This window comes from Lacerta agilis, chromosome 16 (assembly GCF_009819535.1).
Source record: "Lacerta agilis isolate rLacAgi1 chromosome 16, rLacAgi1.pri, whole genome shotgun sequence".
NCBI lineage: Eukaryota > Metazoa > Chordata > Lepidosauria > Squamata > Lacertidae > Lacerta > Lacerta agilis.
Genome location: NC_046327.1, coordinates 36230405 through 36244319, shown reverse-complemented (window position 1 = coordinate 36244319; position 13915 = coordinate 36230405). Strand labels below are relative to the sequence as shown.

General features: G+C 44.7%; 1 protein-coding gene across 13 annotated transcripts in view; it reads right to left on the bottom strand.

Annotated features, from left to right (window-relative positions):
* HUWE1 (HECT, UBA and WWE domain containing E3 ubiquitin protein ligase 1) overlaps nucleotides 1-13915 on the bottom strand; it is a 95418-nt gene that overhangs the window by 36366 nt on the left and 45137 nt on the right. For 12 of the 13 annotated variants that reach the window (XM_033173649.1, XM_033173647.1, XM_033173654.1 and 9 more), the window contains 12 exons: nucleotides 10213-10458; nucleotides 9968-10101; nucleotides 9219-9319; nucleotides 7679-7873; nucleotides 4283-4499; nucleotides 3986-4108; nucleotides 3402-3636; nucleotides 2715-2945; nucleotides 2452-2574; nucleotides 2084-2179; nucleotides 1520-1789; nucleotides 43-195 (listed from right to left, as the gene is read on the bottom strand). In XM_033173649.1, the coding sequence (XP_033029540.1) occupies nucleotides 43-195; nucleotides 1520-1789; nucleotides 2084-2179; nucleotides 2452-2574; nucleotides 2715-2945; nucleotides 3402-3636; nucleotides 3986-4108; nucleotides 4283-4499; nucleotides 7679-7873; nucleotides 9219-9319; nucleotides 9968-10101; nucleotides 10213-10458 (2124 nt within the window). The remainder of the gene's footprint in view (nucleotides 1-42; nucleotides 196-1519; nucleotides 1790-2083; nucleotides 2180-2451; nucleotides 2575-2714; nucleotides 2946-3401; nucleotides 3637-3985; nucleotides 4109-4282; nucleotides 4500-7678; nucleotides 7874-9218; nucleotides 9320-9967; nucleotides 10102-10212; nucleotides 10459-13915) is intronic. The other variant, XM_033173658.1, reaches the window with a different exon arrangement.

The following is a 13915-nucleotide window of genomic DNA, read 5'->3' as shown; positions in this document are numbered from 1 at the left end:
GTGGGGGGTGGGTACATCTCCTTCCCCTTTCCTTGGACTCACCTCAAAGAGTAAAGTTAACAGCAGGATGCGTGTGGCCAGGTTGGAGGCCTGTGGCAGAGTAGCCATCTGGCTGATCCACTCCGAGACAGTCTTGGTGTCGCTAGTGGTAAGGGGCAGAGCTGCTTTTATGAGGACATCAGCGGCTTCCCACACCTGCCAAAGAAAGGGCATGTTATGAATGGAGTGGATTATCAGCAATATAGCCTTTCTTGGACAGTAGTCTTAATCCATTACAGAACATCCAGAACACAATGGCACTAAGGTATTTGCTCAGATGCTATGATGCTAGGCCCTACAGGCATCTGGTGGCAACAGGAAGTTAACTGTTCTAAAATTTAGACCTAAGCATATCAAACACTGACCTCTATGAATTCTACCTGGAGACATGCTCTTGTTAATTTGTTATACCTTGGGTTCCACATTATCTCCCCGCTGCCCCCCCCAGCCACTTTAAACAGAGTTTTCCACACTGAGATAAATGCTTATGTTTCAAGATGTATAGCATGTATATTCAGGTATCTCTCCCCCCCCCCCCCCAATTTACGTGTGTTTAATTCACTTGCGACTGTGCATATGCATGGCTCCAGAAACCTGGAAGTGGGGGTAGATACCTAATGAACCTCAGCAAAGCCCTGCTGCGCCTCTAGCTCATGAGGAGACCCTCCCCAAAGGGGACGTCTTTTGGACTCTGGGGGTGATCTCTTTGTGAGCCAGAGGCGCAACAGGGCTTTGCTGAGGCTCCTGGCTAACAGATGACGTGTGGGAAAGCGGCTGCTGCTGTGCCTTCCTGAGCATCAGGCAGAAAGCCCCGCTGTGCCTCTGGCTCACATGAGCCAAAGTGGCAGCGGGTTTTCTTGACATGCTCAGCTGACGCACAGGGAAGAAGCTTCTTCCACACACATCAGCGGGGCTTTGTTGAGCTGACAGGCAACTCCCCATTTTATGCAATTTCAGTGACACGTGCAGGGATTCGGAACGTAACCGCTACATAAATGGGGAGTCGCCTGTACCATTACACCTGAGTTACACATGTGTGTACACATCTGCCTCAAAGCCTCTGTGGCCAACTGAGCTTCCTGCTTTGTACACAAAGAGGAAAACATGCAGTTTTCAATTGGGTTCTTAATTTTTCCTAGTGTATCATACATTAAGCAGTCCTTGGGAGTCCTGTCATCCAGCACACATCGTGCGGCCCAATTCAGATATCATTATCTTCCAGGATCTCAAATCCAAGCTCTAGTCTAACTGAACTCAATGCCTGCAGCCTGTCTTCCAGATTGTCCCTGGAATCCAGGTGAACTTAAGTACCTATAGAAGCCTTTTCCTGTTCTAGAGGATCTTGGATAATCACCTAGGCTAACAGAGCACTGGGATAATGCAGTCTTGTTCAGGGCAAGAATAGCATAAAATGGACTGGGGATTGTTAAGAATGCCTCCCAATGTAAAGAGATTGTGTGGTCTTGGTAGATACGCTCACCTGATTCACCACTTGCTTGAGGATCATGTCTCTGTAGTCAGCCCCATTGCGTTTGATGGCAGTCATGATGAGGTCGCAGACACGGTACACCGTGTCTGGCAGCTCATCCAACAGGTGGAAGCAGCCAGGAAGCATGGTGTCTGTAAAGCTGTGCAGCTCTTCTTGCTCCAGAGGTTCGGCATCCTGGAACTTCTCTAGACACTTTGCCTCCTCCTCCTCTTGCTTCTCCCTAGCCTTACGTTCTTCCTCCTCTTTTCGGCAAGCAGCTTCCTAGAAAGCAGTAACGGCTGGTTATAAATATTGCTTTCACAGTACCACAGACTCACCTGCCTCCCTCCCTCAAGGATAAGGCACGGTTCCTCTGCTATTTGCAGCTGTCCTATTATTATCAAAGAAAACTGAGTCTGTGATATTTACATTGTCACGACCACAGGTTCTCACCACATTTCTGCAACCTTTGAATTCCAGGATGCATATGCCAGCCCACTCCCAACTTCTTTCCAAGAACTTCACCAGTATTCCTTCACCCCAGCACTTTATGGAATCCCCTTATGATGCCTTTACCTCTGGTGATTCAGCTCTTTGGTCCATGGGGATGTCTTGTCCCAGTGACATAGCAATGGCCCTCATCATTTGATCTTCTTCAGACATACTCAGATCCTGTCATACAACACAGAAATAACCCCATGAATGCAAGGGAAACTAAAGAGTTCTCCAAACAGTCTACAAGGCCTAAATTACAGAATTCAATTAGGAAGAGACCTACCCTTTGGGTACACTGCTTACACAATCCTCCTGGCTAAGGCCACCACAACTACATTAAATTAGCTTGCAGTACACATTTTCCTTCAGAAGTATCAAGCTGGAGGGAGTGGCAGCCCAGGAATATGCCCTTCCCCTGCTACTTAGTCTTAGCTGCTAAGTGGCCTTACCCTAACAACACCACCCATAAGTGGAGGAGGATGGGTCAGCAGATACTCTGTAGCTTGTTCCATGGTGCTGGTATTCAGCAGAGCTTCCATGGCATGCTCCCGTGTAAAGCCCATATCCATCAACTGAAGAGAGAGACACAGGTTTTTAAAAGATCAGAAATGCAGACTGAAGAGACGGTCTTGGAAGACACAGTTTGGATGGAGTATCTCTGGATGGGAGGGTGCTATTTTGTGGAAAGTTGGAATAATAAGTTAACTTCTACCTGCTGCAGCTGCTGTTGGTTGACCTGGGGCTCCCTTCGGGCACCACCTTCCTCTTGCCCTGCCTCCTCCTCACTGCGTGCTCCTTCTTTCTCCTTCCCAAGGCGCTCACGGATGACAGGCTCTCCACGCAGAATGTGGCACAGGATGGCCAACATGGACTCTGCCATGCGTCCTCCATACACCTTCAGTGGCTTCCGGTTCCATAAGTTCTTGATGCAAGTGAAGGCTGCCTGCACCACGGAGAAAGAAATAGCAAAACTTAGTCCTGCTTAGGTTACATTTATTGGAGCAGAAGGTGGCAAAATATGTGTCTGTGTGGAGGGGGGCAATCATTTAAAAAGAAAAGAGCAAGAGATTTTTCAGTATGGTGCATTCTGCACTAAGTAGCAAATTCTGTGTTTGCAGCGAATTGTGCAACACAAAACCCTGGCTAGGGGTTTTAACAGAATTAAATGTTTATAATTTAGCATTTATATAGCATTTTGAACTCTATAAAGCGTTTGATGAACAGGTTTGCTGTAAGGACTACCGAGAGCACCACACAGGTCAGCTTTATTAGACTGTAACAATAAAATGAAATAAATGATTTGAGAGTCCTTGCCACAGTCAAGTCACATTGCACAAGATACTGGTATAATGGTGCCTATAGACCTAATAGTATAAGTTAGATTGGAGAGGCTGCTCACCTTCTGTGTTACCACGAGGAAGCGCAGGGCACTGAACTGCAGGTAGTTCTGCCCACCTGGCAGCTTGGCAGGCAATGAATGGGGAGATTCCAGCACTGTGGTGGGATTCACCATTTTCTCCACCAGCATAAGCCAGGCATCCAGAAACTCTCCTGTGCCATCAGGTAGGTCTGGGTGTTCCAGGCCCTCAGCGACAGGAACTTTGCCACCCATGGAAAGGGCCCAGTTGAATGTTCTAAAGGAAAAAGGGATGAACACAAATAGTGTCACAACCTCTAAGGATTTGGACCTGAATGTTTCTCCTACAGGATCCCACAAAGTTATGCACCAGCATTTGGGCCTCATTTATTGATCTTCCCACTGACTTGAAAACTACTTTTCACATATTCCTTGTACCACCTCCATCAGCCACACAATTAGTGTCATTAGCAATGTATGTTATGTTAAGTAATTGAGCAAACAATGGATGACAGAGGTTTTTCAATCTCATTTTTTGACTACAGCACATAAAACTACAAAACTTTCAAACCCAATTTTCAGTCTTCTACACTAGACAAAGTGGTGTGCAGTAGATAAATGCTTACTCAAAGAGTGCGTTGTGGCCCCCTGAGCACAAAAATTTCTGCAGCATTAGGTGGTAGGGATACTTCCGCTCATCAAACAACATTGGCGAGGTGAAACCCACAGAACAGATGAAAAAAGTCAACCTAGAAGAAAAATAGATTTAGATAGTTAGGCTGATGATTCTGTAAGATTAAATACTGTATTCTTTGAGTCCCAGCACCTCGGGAAGAGTATCTACAAGCATCCAAGACTGAAATTTCCTTCCTTCCTGCAAACACTGTGGAGCCTGAGATCAACTTATATTAGACAGGACTCACCGGAAGCGGGGGGTGGGCGTGTATGGTGGGGGCTGCCAGGAAAGCCCCTTTGTGAGTAGTTTGGTCAGTGCTGATGCTGTCGAGCGAGCAGCAGGTGTGGGAGCAGTAGTGGTGCTAGCAGCATGGTGGCTCCGGCGCTGTCTTACTGGAGAACCCACACACAGCTTGACCAGCAACCCAAACAGTTCAGCCAAGGCACGGCCTAACCTAGATGAAGCTGAGATACAGAGAGAGAATGAAGAACTAATTTTCTTGCAGGAACTTGGTAAAGAACAAAATAAAGAAGCGGCAAGTAGTGTTAGAACCGGAGGACTTTCCACCTGGTGTTGGCATAATCTCCAATTTCCTGCTTTACTGATAACCATAAAGTCATAAAAACATAGAACTGGAGAGCTGGATGGGATGCTGAGGTTCAACTAGTCCAGCCCCCTACAATGCAGGAATCTCAGCTAGATCATAAATGAGATGAGTATCCAACCTCTGCTTAAAAACCTCAAAGGAAGAACAGTCCACCACCTCTTGTAGGAGTTTGTTCCACTGTTGAACAGCTCTTACTGTCAGAAAGTTCTTCCTGATGTTTAGTAGGAATCTCATTTATTGTAACTGAGAGCCATTGGTTTAGGTTGCACCCTCCAGAGCAGGAGAAAACAAGCTTGCTCCATCTTTCATGTGACAGCCCTTTAGATACTTGAAGATGGCTATTATATCTTCTCTCAATCTCCTCTTTTCTAAGCTAAACATACATAACTCCCTCAACCGTTCCTCATAAGGCTTTGTTTCCAGACCCTTGATCATCTCCTGGTTGTCCTCCTCTGCACACGTTTCAACTTGTCAATATCCTTATTAAATTTTGATGCCCAGAACTGGACAGAGTATTCCAGGTGTGGTCTGACCAAGCCAGAATTGAGCAGGACTATTACTTCCCTTAATCATCTTGAATCCTGATTCTATCTTCCGTAGCATTAGCTACCCCTCTCAGTTTGGTGTCATCTGCAAATTGGATGAGCAGCCCCCCAATTCCTTCATTCAAGTTGTTTATAAAGATGTTGAAGCACAGGCCCAAAACAGAACCCTGTGGCATGCCGCTTTTTTCCAGGATGGTGAGGAGCTGTTACCAGCTACAAACCCACCTAAGAGTTACCTCATCCAGCCCACATTTTACCAGCTTTTCTGCAAGAATACCATGGCAAACATCAAAAGCCTCACTGAAATCAAGATACACTATGTCCTGCGCATTCCCCTGATCCACCAACCAACCTTGTAACATTCTCTCTCACTCTCTCTGAGATTCGTCTGGCAGGACTTGTTTTTGAGAAACCCATGCTGGGTCTTAGTAATCACAGCATCCTTTTCTTAAGAGCTCACAGACCAACTATTTAATCACATGTTCTAGGACTTCTCCTGCTACTAATATCAAGCTCAGTTGTCGGTAGATACTTGGGTATTCTTTTTTCTGCTTTTAGAAGATGGGAACATTTGCCCACCACCAGTCCACAGGGACCTCACCTGTTGTCCAAGAATTCTCAAAGATTATAGACAAAAGCTCTGAGAGTACACCTCCAAGCTCATTTGCATAGTCAGGGGTGATAGCAGCTGGAGTCCAGCAACAGCTGGAGGGCAACAAGATGGGTGCAGCTCATCAGGTCCTGGAGAACTGAATTCATTTAAGGTAGCAAGGTGTTCCCTTACTACCTTTTTTTCCTATCTTGCGCTTCAGCTCCCTCCTTGCATTGTTTCTTCTGTTATCACCTGGTTGGGCACTACTTTCCTTTTGAGTGCAGAGGCACAGTAGGTGTTGAACAGTTCCACCTTCTCTCTGTCATCCAATAGCATTTCTCCATCTTCTCCACGCAAGAGACATACTACTTGCTTGTTCTTCCTCTTGCTTCAAACACAGCCAATGAAATCTATTATTTTTAACCTCTTTTACAAGCAACTCGTGTATACGTCTCCTTTGTGATTTCTCCTTTCTTTGATTACTTTTACGTTTAATTCTTACATCTCAGCTCATCTGTAAACTCCTTATGCAGTCACACTGGTTTCTTCAAGTGCCTCCCACTTTTCTTTCTTGCCGGAATTGTATACTTTTGTGCCTTCAATATTTCACCTTTAAAAAACTGCCATCCATCTTGGACTCCCTTCTCTTGGACACCCAGTAGTTCCTTAAGCTTTTTGAAATCAGCCTTCTTAAAGTCCAGAGTGCATGTCTGACTACACTCAGCTTTCCCTTGCCTGTGTATAATAAAACCCAAGAGGACACGATCACTTCCTTCCAAAGTACCCTGTATCTCTCCTTTATGAATGTTTGGTAACCTGCTCAAGGAATGCATTATCCAAGTCCTCAGTCCGGCTTAGAGGTCTATAGAAGACACCCATAGTAAGGTCACTGTTGTTTTCCTCCCCTACAATTTTTACCCATGTACTCTCAACCTGCCTTCCATGCTCCAAGTCCTGAATTTCTTCACAAGTGTACACATCCCTTACATATAATGCTGCCTCTCCCCACATCCGGTTTGATCTATTGTTTTTGAGCAGGTTGTACCCCTCAATTTCTACATTTCAGTCATGAGACTCATCCCACCAGGTTTCAGTAATGCCTGTCAGGTCATGTTTGCTATCCTGCATTAAGAGCTCAAGTTCTTATTTCTCGTTTCCCAGAGACAACTGCATTCATGTAGAGGCAACTGAAGCCTTGAGTCATTCTTCTGCACACTGCTGCCTCTGTCCCCCATCACCGCCACCCCACTCTTCCTTCTCTGAGGAGCAGCATGAATCGTTTTGTACACTGTAGCTTCCACTGCCACCTCAGTGTGGAGGTCTGCGACAGTTGTTCTTGCTCCTCTGGCTGAGAATCAGTGTCCACAGTGAGAGCATGAAATCAATTTTGTAGCTCCAGAGACATACTTTTATTTATTTCTTAAAAAGGGTACCCAAAACCTAACACATCTTATAACTTCAGTACGGGAAGGGACATGTCATATTCTGGTGCTTCTCTTTGTAATTCAGTATGAAAAGGAAAACAAGGACCAAAATAGCATACAGTGGTACCTCGGGTTACGTCCACTTCAGGTTGTGTTTTTTTGGGTTACGAACCCTGCAAACCCGGAAGTGAATTTCACTGTGTGGACGCTGCTGCACATGTCCGTGCGGTCTGCGCATGCGCAGAAGTATTCTGTGCAGTTCGCGCATGCGCAGAAGCGTGATATCATGCTTCTGCGCATGTGCAAAATGGACACTTGGGTTATGGACTTTTCGGGGTGCAAATGGCACCCCGGAACGGATCATGTATGTAATCTGAGGTACCACTGTACAAAGAATTTTTGACTCCCAGCTGCTATATTCTGCTTAAGCTCTTGTCTCTTTTCTTAACCACCCCCAATATTCTCCTGCTCTCACCTGACAAGAGGGGCTTGATCTGTTTGATCCTAGCTGCCATGGCTGGAGTGATCTTTGACTTCCCCTTGGGATCAGAGGAACTGGGCTCATCTGTTTCCATTGGTGCCAGTGTGTCACCATCCAGGCCAATTCCTTCTAGCAGGCCTTGAGCAGAGGCTTCCATGCTCCCAGCTGCCACTGCTTCCGATTCACCATCTGCAAGAAGAATATGTTAAATTACTAGTCTTGTATTCTTCCAGTTCTAAGTCAAGATCACTTGGAAACCTGGTTCTGCCGGCCTATTTTCCACAATTCAACTTAGGAGGTACCGAGAGTCCATAAATTCAAATGTGCAGACAAAAGGTCCTGGGTAAAGCAATCACTGAAGAATGTAGCTCTATTAGTCAAGTTTAGGAGTTTGGAAAGGGATTTATTTTTTTACATTGGGGCCACCAATGTGGTGCCAGCAGATGTCAGTGTGTCCACTGGTACCTCCTATGGTACCCACAAAAGGTCTCAGTAAATAATCCTTAAACATTCACGATGCACGAGACACGGCTTGCTCTTCCTTATGAGCGGCTGTTTGCCGTGACTGATTCAGCCTCTCCAACACTGAACATGCCCCCTTAAGCATGTGCATGTCACTGGATACCAGAGGAAAGATGCAAAGAGCTTCTGTGACCGAGGACACCAATGATGGATCTAGATGCCTTCCCTCCCACACTGACTGGAGAGGGGCATGCTCACGTCATTCTGTGGTCCTGTCTTTTTTATCTATATATTTCCCTCCTACTCCTTCAGATGTGGCAAACATTTTGTGTTATACCGTACACCCATGGCAACTATCTTGTGACTGGCATCCACAGCACCCTCCAAATTCCAAATGTGCCCACTGGTTCAAAAAGGGCAGCAACCCCCATCTTACAACATTGTCATTCCAAGTGAAGTATTTTAGAGCCAAGAGAATCAGGAACTGGACTGGACCACGAAGGGCACATGGAAGGGCAGGGTTGTCAAACTTAAATGGGTTGTTAGGGTCATACTCCCCCAGGGGCCACACTAGTTTTATTATTTATTTACCCACACACATACCCCATACACAACTTAAAAGCCCCCTGGTGCCACCTGAATTAGTAGTTTTCCACCAAAAACCTTCAGGGCAACCTGAATTGATACACCAAAGTTTTGACTGCACCTCAGACAGTGAAGTTTGAAATCACAGAAATATTAGTAGTATGCTGATGCTACAGCATGCAATACCCTTCGTTCGGTCAATTTTGCTCACCCCGCTAAAGACATCTGTTTTGTAGCCCTGAATATGGTTCCATAATGTGTAAAATGTCATAGGCGTTTTATGACCACACAGAGTATGCCTTAGAGGATGTTTATATTTTGACATGCAGTATGGACTGGACTACAAAACGTATCTTCTACAACCATGCTCATGTTGCACTGCATAGGTACCATGAAATCAAAATTCCTCTAGAGATGCCACAGTATTCAATATGTCCAGGATAAGGATCCATCTGGAAGATGCAGAACACCTGCTTCCCACCCGTACCTGCTTTTTTGGCTCCCTGGGTGGAATTGGGGGCTGCTTTCTCTTCCTTCGGCACCAGCTTCTGCATATCAGCCTGGCCAAATTCGCAACCTGAAGGCAAACTGCAAGCATGGAAAGGTAAGACACAGCTACAGGTGGCACTCATCTGGCAGGGCACGTTAGCCTACAGCACCGTAGAAAAACATTCAGCAATATGGAGCAAGGGGGTGCACTACTCTTCAAGCACGGGGCACAGAAATGAAGGATCATAGACATCACTCTAGTCAGTGCTGAGCTGTTTATGCTCCTTGGGCTAGATGAAGCCCTCTCCACATTTCCATCTGAACTCTTGCCTTATCCTCCCATGCTTTTGATCATTTTAGCCACATCAGCTTTCAGAATGATTGAACAAGTCTAGCTAAATAAGAACTGAAACTGCTGAGTGTGCTTCAAAGCTGCTAAATGGAATCAGTAAATGGGTCAAAGGTCACTTAATCTACAGATGAGTTTCCCCCAAGAAACTTACGCTAGGTATGATGGACAAGAGAAAACTCCTTGTAGCCTTTGCTTGCCATGGGAGCATGTACTAATGACTTCTACTTTACCATATTATGTTACACATAAACTCCTTAAGGGACCCAAGGAGGACATGCAATTGAACAAGTCTAAGACATTAACCTGGCTGCTACTGATTTCAAATTCTGGGAGTAAATGATAAAACTGTCCACCACTGCCAAGCCCAAGCCTCTCAACCACCAAATGCTCCATACCTGTTTGGTGTACATAGTGACAGCAGCACCGTGCTTTCCCATACCAGGGAACAGTAGAGTTGGCTCAACTTGCTCAGCACACTCAGGCCCAACTGGGAACCCCACTGGTTTACCGAGATGGCTCTGATCTCACTCTGTAATAGAAGAGGTTGCATGCTGCTAAGTGCCTGGACTTACATTCTGCCAACTGAAACCAGCAGCCAGACCAGGTGGGTCATTAACAAGGTTGTGGGGGTTGCTCTTACCTGTCCTACCCGGCAGGTATGTACGAACATCATGATGTAAGCATGGGCAGCTGTCAGGGCATGAAGTAAGGGTGTGGCCTGGGCTGAGAGGGTGGCATCAGCTACATTGCCAGCACATGCCAACTCCCGCAGCAGGACCGAGCCACCAGGCGCCTCAATGGGCCGGTGTAGAGGCTCCAGGGAAGACAGGATGGAGTCCAGCTGGAGCAGGCCTTCCTGCAGGACCTTCGGTTCATGAGATAGCGTCTAAGGTAGAAAAGATAAATAGTGACATCCATTAAACAAGGCTCAGTAAGTGCAGATCTCTGCCTCAAAACCACCCACTATACCAATCTCTGGTTCAGGATGTTCATTTTACAATAGTGGCCTGTGGATTACTGAATACCTAGCAGCACTCAGAAGGTATCCATCACTTTCTCTCAGGGAAATATTGGAAGCTTTTCTAGCTGTTAAGGCCACATTGTTAACATTTAGTGACTTAAGGCTAAATATAGATAATGTTTCCCCACTAATCAAGCTAGTATCATCAGCTTACTCACTAGCCCACACAAGAAGGCTAAGCAACTAGTGCGCAGACTCGCACTCCAAACCCACCCGCTAAGCTACCATGACAGAATTAGAAGAGCAGCGGCTGATCATATTACAGTTCGGATGTGGTTTCCCCAATGCCTGCTCAAACTAATAAGAGATGTTGAGCTCTTGCAAAGAACATGGTAGTCAAGATTATGTGGTTTAGTCCATCCTTGATACATGACCTTTTCAGTCCCTTGATATCTGTTTAGGTATTGCTTAGATTGGCAGGAGTGGAACTGGTAAGAAAAGTGGTGCTACGTGGATAATAACAACAACAATGACAACAACAACAACGTTAACTTATTTCTTATACCCATCTGACTGGGTTGCCCCAACCACGCTGGGCGGCTTCCAGCAAAATATAAAGGAGCACAACAAAACACCAAACATTAAACGCTTCCCCAAACAGGACTGCCTTCAGGTGTCTACAAAAAGTTATAGCAAGTCAGGTACACTGAATGAGAAAAACAAAACCCCTAAAATTCACTGCTCCAAGTAAACTCTGTGGATTTCCAAGTTTAATTATTACCACTCCTCAACTGTCAAAGTTAAACTGGCCTTCCTGAAGGGAAATGAATGTGATGATTGGGCTAATCATGGATCTAGAAACAGGTTGCAAAGCTAAGAAAGCCTGTAATATGGCACACTGAATCAAGCAAGGATGGTGGGAGATTGTGGGCATGTGGAATGATAAGGGTATACAAATGGGCACCCATATTCCCAGAACAAAACAGCAAGTGCTGAGAATGACCCGACACAACTGCATGTCAGTAAGCGCTATTATAAATGCACACCTTCTGCATAAAAAGGCCTTCCAACATTCAGAAGCCGAGCATGACATTATACCCAGAGCTTCAAGGAAGTGTTGCAACCATGGATAGCTGAACACCAGAAGGCTGTATAAGGTGCTGCCACAGCTTATTCACCAGTCAGCATTTAAAGTACTGATTGATTTAGCTTTGTCTTGTTTCTATGAATGCACAAAGCCCCTTTCTCCAGCACACATCCAAGAATACACCTTGGTTTCATGCAGTGACACATGCTCTACAACTAACCCAAACTGGATGGCATCTGGTTGGCCACTGTGAGAACAGAGTGCTGGACTCTGGGCCACAAGGATTTCTCTTATGTTCTAATATGGCTTGAGATCCAGTAATCAAGTACCATGTCACTTGCCAGGTCTTTTGGAGACAAGCAACACTTATGAATGTATCGACAGCCACTGCAAGCAAATGTTGAATGTTAAAGTGAAGAACTGGGTTTCAATGCAGTGGGGTCCACAGCCTATTTGAGACTACAAAGACTTGTAAGCAATAGATCACAGCAAACAAATAGGATGGTAAGGGTGCTGTTTGATTTCCCTGCAACCTTCACCAAACATTGTTTGATAGGAGGGAATAGGCAGAGTCTTGCCAGCATGTGTATATTACTACTGAACTTTTATATGTGGTGGCCCTGCATCATTGCTCAGAGTTAAACAGGGAAGCCTTGACAGACAGACTATGTCACCTGGAGAGACGCTATAAAAGAATGAACTTGAATTAACAGCTAATCAGCATCAGCCAAGAACATTCACTCAATGCTTTTTGTTATTTTACGCTTCTATATGCAAAGCTGGAAAATGAAAAAATGTTGGTTATTTTGCTGAAAGTAAGAAGTCTATATATGGAACCAATTTGACAGTGCTTATCTAGGAGAAACTGTCTTTGGTTTGTATTGCTTTGAGGATTAAGAAGATTTTTGGCACTGCTACATAAACTACAGTAACTGGTTTGTTAATTTTTTACTTCCTTGATCATTGCATCTATATTGTGTGGTGATGCAACATTAGGGCATTTGCCTGAGGAGCAATTTCAGCAAAGGGGCTCTAAAATTGCTTTTGATCAAGTAGTGGTTCTGGTCACCTAAAGCAGTGTTTTTCAACCTTTTTTGGGCAAAGGCACACTTGTTTCATGAAAAAAATCACGAGGCACACCACCATTAGAAAATGTTAAAAAATTTAACTTTGTGCCTATATTGACTATATATAAAGTAATTCTCTTGAATAGGAATCAAATAAACAACTTTTCCCCACGGCACACCAGGCAACATCTCGCGGCACACTAGTGTGCCGCGGAACAGTGGTTGAAAAACACTGACCTAAAGTTTATGATTCCTTGATCAGCTTAACCAGAGCAGGAGCTGCATAAAAGACCAGTCTTAATTTCTAAGGGGAAATGCTAGGCCTCAAGTCTGTTTCCAGTCATTTCTGATCTAGGGCCACTTCCTTATATTCTTGATGTGTGCAGTGTCTGAAGGAAATGAACTCTAAACCAACAGACAATGAGGCTGCAGCTTAGTGAGCTCTGGCACAAATTAAGCCCCGACAGAGACTTCATGCAATTGAGATCCACATGATGACCAGTTTATGAATACTACTGCACATGCCAAAATGTGGAGCTGTCACCACATGGAACCACTGTCAACGTCTGACATCTTTTGATTGCTTCAACTAATTCCCGGCTTCTTCCAGAGAACAGCCTGCTCTTTTTAACTAAAGTAAAATGTTTCATCAGAAAAACCAGTTAAGGCCGAGTGGCCTCTGTCCTAAAAAGAAACTAAACATTCTGTAACAACATAGCCCAAGTTCCACAACCCCAAAAGCTGAACTTTGCAATTGGTATAAATTCTGGAACCCAAGCAAATCAGCAGGGTTTGTTTTGCATAATCATGCAGTTTAAACTGTTGAAGCATAAATTATTCTGCTTCTGTGCTTCTGAAAATCGTATGGAATAGCCAAGAGCTAAAACAGAATATTAAAGCTCTGTTCCCCAGAAATCTTATCCTATCCCTTCTGACTTGAGGTTTTACCCTCAAAACGTATCTTTAAACCATAAAATTGTTGCTGCTCTCCCAACTCCACCCCAGTCAGTGAAATCAAATAAAAAGCTGAGATTCTTAGGAAACAGAATTCTTCAGCTGGTACCGTATTCTGCAGGTTTCCCATGCTCCCACAAAATTGCAGCAAGTGGCAATCATGCTATAGAGTGATAGTCCCAACATGAACTATGATAGTATGCCTGTTCTATAGATATGATTTATTGCTTCTTACTTTTTTACTTTGGATTTATTAAAAGTCATATAGTTCTGC